The following is a 6,266-nucleotide window of genomic DNA, read 5'->3' as shown; positions in this document are numbered from 1 at the left end:
TTTTGCCTCAGTTTGTTTGTTGCTTTGGAGTCAAAGCTGCTGCGGCGGGGTCCTGTGGTATACGATGACTAGCTGCAGGTATCCCGTTCGACGATCTCTCGTTGCACCAACCGTGCCTGGTTTTGTCCTACAGAGTTCTTCGTCAGAAGTAGATATTGCGTCGTCTCGTCGGAGGGGTTGAGATTTTGGAACAGATCTTCATGCAGTTTCGCGTGTTCGTACAGTACGAGTTGAGTCGACTATCGACTACGACGTAGTTGGAGTTGTCTGCTCAGAGTATAGGGATGACGATGAGGCCTGCGTGCTGTCTTGCTAAGACCCTTTTTAAAGTGATGCGCGTGAGCTTTTTTATGTGTGACGCTCAACGGTTACAACGGTTTTTGTTTAGTTTTTCATAATTAGGTGAGCTATTTGGTTTTCGCTTCGTTTTTCCAATTAACCGAGCAATTTTTTCCTTCTCAATGAATGCTGCCATTTCGGAAAAAGAAAAAAGCAAACCAATGGCGTTCCGAAGCAGTGCGCATAATCTGAACCCATCTGGCAGTGCAGCGGCCATCTCAATTTCGATGGGAATTACCACGACAACGGAGCAAGTCATTTAAACGCATGATGGGGACAATAATTCGGTGCTGCTCGTTACATCAGCCTCAAGCTCGCTCAACTGCCGTATTAACTCCTCGATAGCGGTACGGCATTCCGTGACGGAAATGCAGACGCCACTGCTGCCTGCAGCCCTGCAGGAGAGAAGCAGTACGACTGAAGCTTGTGAGCCATGACACAGGCCAACGTGGCCGAAAGCCTGAGCCACGCCCACGCTCTCTCTCTCTCTCTCTCTCGTTCTGCCGAGCAGTAAAAACTCCGGTGCAGAGCCACTCTACCATGTGAGGAGCTCAGCTCCGCTCTGGAGCAGCGTGGAAGGGCCTCCTATAAAACCCATTTCCCTTCCACCGTCGCTGCACACAGACTGCACTGCGCCACCACCATATCCGAAATAGCTCAGCTCAGCCTCAGCTGCACTTCCCACCGAGCTCGGCTGGACTGGTGACACGGTTACACACGCCATGGCTCCCCTGCTCTTCAAGGACATGAGGAGCCTCTCGTGCTCGTCGCCGGCGTCAACCGCCATATGCCCCAGCCTGGAGCGGCAGCCCATCTTCCGCCCGCAGAAGCCCGGCGCCAGCCCGCTCTTCCAGGTGGTTCCCGCCGAGCCCAGAGCCCACAGGCAGGACGGCAAGAAAGGGCACCACCACCACCACCGGCCTGGCGCTGCCAAGGGCGACCTCGTCAGCCCGGCCGGCTCCTCCAGGTTCCTGCTCAGCGGGTGCGCCGCCGTCGACGAGATCCAGGAGGTGGCCACGGCGCCCCCGGCTGCTGCCCCCGGTGGTGATGTCAGAAGGGAGGAGCCGGCTGCTGCTGCTGATGTGAAGAGCACGGACTCTACGCAGGAGCAGGTGAGGATTACACTGCAGTTCTGTTGTGAATCATTGCTCATTTTTTTGCCATACTACTCGTGTTCTGAAGATTTGATACCACTCGTCTTCATACCTCAATCAAAGGAAAAAGAAAGACAGAGGAAAATACTGAGTAGGTGGCGATGATGCTATCGTCAGTAATCATATCAGTGTTAGCTTCAGAGAATAATACAGTGCTTAATTTTATTCGGCGATTTGATTGAGGTATCTGAACTTTTAAGCCAAAGATGCGGAAATACAATGATGACAAGTAGTACATGCAGTATCTTTTGTGTGGGAATGATTGGTTAATTTGTTGGACACGTATTCCGAAACAGATTGCTTCGTTTTACACCGTAATGAGTAGTTGAAAGCGTGGTTGCTCTGAAGTGATTAAGCACTCTCCTAAATTAGTTTGGCGGTCATGGTTGCAGGTGGTGGTGCTGAAGGTGTCCCTGCACTGCAAGGCGTGCGCCGGCAAGGTGAAGAAGCACCTCGCCAAGATGGAAGGTGAGTCGGCACCAACATCTCTGAAACTTTTCCTTCGGAGTTCGGTAAAATTGCAGATACAGATAACCAAGCCGCGCCTGTTTCTGAAGGTGTTCGGACGTTCAGCATCGACTTCGCGGCGAAGAAGGTGACGGTGGTGGGGGCCGTGACACCGCTCGGCGTGCTCGCCAGCGTCTCCAAGGTCAAGAACGCGCAGATCTGGGAGGCGGCGCCGGCGCCGCCGCCGCAGCCCGCCATGGCCGCCTAGCTCGCCGAATAGGCCGACCGGGCGGACCAAGAAGAAGCCTAGGATTCCGACGGGTCCTGGTCCATGGTAGGTAGAGGTAGCCGTATGTGTACTACTACGTGAGCATGTCAGCACGGACGTCAGTACTCGGTGGGGGGGCCGGCAGGCAGCCGCTGACGGAGGCCAGGCCGTGCCGGCCGGCCGGCACGCTGGACCAGCGGCGAGCGGACGTGGCGCTGTGCGTGACACGGGTGCACATGCATGTCGTTCGTCGTGGGGCGCGGCGCTCCCCCAACGGGCAGAAGCTGCCGTTGGTGCTGTGGATCGGTGTTGGTGTTGGTCTCGTGATGTTTTTGTTTGGTTGTGTTCGGCGCGTGGTGTTTCTTCTCTTGTCATCAGACTCGGACCGTGCGTGTGTGGCTCTGTTCGTTTCATCTTCTCTGCTGTGATTTTTTTTTTTTGCGGGAATGCTGTGATATATTTTCAAAATAAGTGACTTAAAAATAACTTTATTTTAAGTTATTTATTTATTTTGGGACGGAGGAAGTAACATGCATGAGCGTTCCATGTGCAGACGTGCTGCTGCATTACAAATTGTGCACAGACGTACGCGTGCTTTTGTTGCAGTGATGCCCAACGCAAATCTTGATGCTCTTTTACATTGCAGAAAAGCTAGGCGACCCAGCTTGCGTATGCATGAAGAAAAGTTAAGTCAATTATTTTGATGAAATACTATATCTCTATCCCATATGAGGGCATCTTCAATGCTGACATGTAACTATCTCCGTTATATATTCATTTTTTTGTCTTCCCCCAGATATGATGTGGATGGGAGTTATTGAACGCTAATTACAAAATATCCTGTTTAAAGAAGAAACAATAGGTGGGTGCTATTTGTAAAGTGCGTTGAAAAAAAATTCAAAAAGAAAAGATGCAGTACAGTAGTGATAAGTATTTTTTTTCAATGAAAATCAAGGTTATCGAAGCAATAGGAGAATCACACAAATACCCGTCTTCAGCACCTAGACAACAAAATAGCAAACACTTGCACCCAAGCAGAAAAAATGGTTGTCAAGCCACTTGATCTCGTTATTTGCAAGTGATAAGTAGTGATCGATAGATAATATAAATATAAAGTAAAATAACAATAGTAACAGAGCAGCAATATTTTTAATGTTTTGTAATATGATTTATGAAGATACGGGGGTCATAGTTTTCGCTAGAGGCTTTTCTCTCGAAGAAAGCTTACGGTAGGTAAACAAATTACTCTTAGAAAATTATTAAAAAAGCGTATAATAATGTAATATTTATTAACGACAATGATCACATATGTAGGCATCACGTTCATAAACAAACGAGTATGACTACGCCAACCATGATCTCTAGATCGTTAACGTTTCCGGTCTACAAGGGTATGCGAACACCTCTCCCTTTCGTTGCTAGCATCTCCATGGATGTTCCGTAGGAATATTTGTTGTTTTTCATGCAATGTTTCCCAACATAAGTTTGTCCTCGAGTTCATAGGTTCACCAGTATCATCTCTTCAAACAAGAACGACATGATAATATAAGGATAGGTATGTGTAATGAGCAATCAAACAACTAATGACAAATAAAATCATTCCTTGTGGTGATATTATGTGGGAACTATGTTGATGAATGCATAGATCGAAATCCATCTACATCTATGGCCAATACTCGACCTAAGATGTCCTCAACCCATGTGATTTCACCCTGACTATTATGTAACAAAACATAATATTGTATTAAGTAACAAAACATAGCATTGCATTAAGTAAGATGTCATAGAATTGATAATATTCCCCACACGTTGTGTTCATCACTTGGACAATGAGTCAAATGCATTTTTTACCTTAAGTGAATCTACTCCATATAGTGCATAACACTAGCTCTATTTATTTTGCATCTAAATTGACCAATGATTAGAATAATATATTAAAGAGCAATATACATCTTTAAATCACAAAATGTAATATGTATAATATAATCATAAAGCAATAATTCATCACAAACATAAAGATTCACCATGATTTACATCGAATAGATCATAATCATGTACAAAAACTTAAAGATTCACCATGGGTTACATCGAATAGATCATAATCATCACAAACATAAAGATTCACCATGGGTTACATCGAATAGATCATAATCATCACAAACATAAAGATTCACCATGGGTTACGTCGAATATATTAAAGTTCAGTACATAAAGATCAATGTACTAAAGCATGGGGGAGAAGGTGCTTCATAGACATTGCCATGAACCCGTAATCTTGAGGATGGACAATTCACACCTCGTGATGGAGTAGTGGAGTTTGACATTGATCTAGCACGCGATGATTCCTCCTACGACATAGTACCGAAGCATGGCTAGTGATCTATTTTCTTCTTGGATCGCGATATGGAAATGACCAAATATTGCACGGTAGTTTAGAGGTGAGTTTCCGCAAAAGTACCCTTCTGAGCTCGAGCTCAAAGTAGAATTTTTGGAGCATCAATATTATTTTTATTTGTCACGCCTTCCACGAATGTGATCACATGTTGAAAATTTGCAAGAACTTAGAAAAATGTCAAAGTTTATCATAATTTTTTTACTGGTCATCCGAGATCATTTCAGCTCAAGTTCTGATACTCCTCGTCCCAAGTTTTCCGGTATTTACAAGCTTGTGGACTAAAACCTCTTAGAGAGGATCCAAGTAGGTCTCACACACACCAAGGGCGTGCTCTATCCCTAGGTTGCTAGACCGCATGAGAACCTATGCCACCTGTCCTAGGCGGGCCCTTCGTCATAAGTCCTCTTCTCACGTACAACTTTATTCTAAATTTTCTCAGTTTTTTCCTATTTACAATATATACCTATTGGTCATGAAAGCACAAATTATTCAAATATTTACTCATCTTCGAAGACTTTATTAATATGTTAGTACAAATCAATAATAAAAATAAACAAATTTAATAAGAACGTGACATGAAAACTACAAAATGTATAGAAATTTTAACATGTAATATACATCCGCAACATATCTATAACTTTTGAAGTTTTCCTGCTTATTTCTCATCAATATTTAATATTTCATTGGATTGACCTAATTAAAAGCGCTTTGGATAAAAGTGACATTCATTCAATCAACATTGAGCTGATACATCCACACAAATTTAATAGCTAGAGGCATAATTGAATGTTGTATGTTTGTGGACAAATTTATCTTTTCGTACTATATAAAACCTTCCTGAACTCAAAAATATCCAAGCAAATGAGCATTCATAACTTTTTAGAGTACATTTTATTTTCATCTTACTGCAATACTCTCTCTGTTTGATAATATAGTGCATAATTCTTACATAAACAATGCAAAATGTACAATATAGAATTATATATCTTATAATGTATCTGATGATATTTATTCGATATTGTATATGTAGATACCTATCGCTATAAACTTGGCAAAAGTTTATGAAGTTTGACCTCTGAAAAAATATAGCACTATTTCTTTTTGAAGTAGTAGAGTATAATACTGTGTGTGAAAATGTCTCTAATCGTCATTTCTCCTCCTGTATAAAAATTTGTATTGCGGTTCTATTTTAACAACAGTTCATAGAGGGGCAAAACGGTAAAGTTGTAAATTTAGTAAATCAGAAAGCTTGGGAGTTTTGAGTTCCTTTGTGTTGGTGTTAACTAAGACCTTGAATTTGTCACAGAAGCCAAAAATAATTGGTGCTAAAAGTCAAAATGCATCACTGTCAAAAGAGAGAGAGAGAGAGAAAACAGAGCGTCACGATGATATAATTGGTCGGCTTGAGAAGGGGTAATACCATATCTAATGGCTACCCCAAAAAACTACCCTAATAACCACTTATTGGGGTGGCCAAGAAAAATTCCCTGATAACCACTTCTTGGTGCTCCCCAACAAGGCTCATGAAAATGATCTTGCATTCTTGCTCTATCTTCTTCGAATTCACTTGTGCGCAATGACTCTCAACTTATCTTCTTCAATTGTCGCATCAAACCACCTTGACTTCTTCTCTTGTTTTTTGCCATCTCCAACTATTTTGTGT

General features: G+C 43.0%; 1 protein-coding gene across 1 annotated transcript; it reads left to right on the top strand.

Annotated features, from left to right (window-relative positions):
- Window positions 1-806: 806 nt before the first annotated feature.
- Window positions 807-2,699, top strand: LOC123399209 (protein SODIUM POTASSIUM ROOT DEFECTIVE 2-like). Its single transcript, XM_045093640.1, has 3 exons — window positions 807-1,451; window positions 1,886-1,961; window positions 2,051-2,699. The coding sequence occupies exons 1-3, from the start codon at window positions 1,062-1,064 to the stop codon at window positions 2,206-2,208; spliced, it is 624 nt and encodes a 207-aa protein (XP_044949575.1). The 5' UTR covers window positions 807-1,061; the 3' UTR covers window positions 2,209-2,699.
- Window positions 2,700-6,266: the final 3,567 nt, after the last annotated feature.

The sequence above is a fragment of the Hordeum vulgare genome, chromosome 5H (assembly GCF_904849725.1).
Source record: "Hordeum vulgare subsp. vulgare chromosome 5H, MorexV3_pseudomolecules_assembly, whole genome shotgun sequence".
Lineage (NCBI taxonomy): Eukaryota > Viridiplantae > Streptophyta > Magnoliopsida > Poales > Poaceae > Hordeum > Hordeum vulgare.
Note: the sequence above shows the minus strand (reverse complement) of the source record. Positions and strands in the feature narration are given on the sequence as shown.

Bases quoted from the DNA above. Each gene is read 5' to 3' on its own strand.
- LOC123399209 (XM_045093640.1), top strand. From the start codon at position 1,062: ATGGCTCCCCTGCTCTTCAAGGACATGAGGAGCCTCTCGTGCTCGTCG. The intron at 1,452-1,885 runs GTGAGGATTACA...TCATGGTTGCAG, and splicing joins CGGACTCTACGCAGGAGCAG to GTGGTGGTGCTGAAGGTGTC. The intron at 1,962-2,050 runs GTGAGTCGGCAC...CTGTTTCTGAAG, and splicing joins GCACCTCGCCAAGATGGAAG to GTGTTCGGACGTTCAGCATC.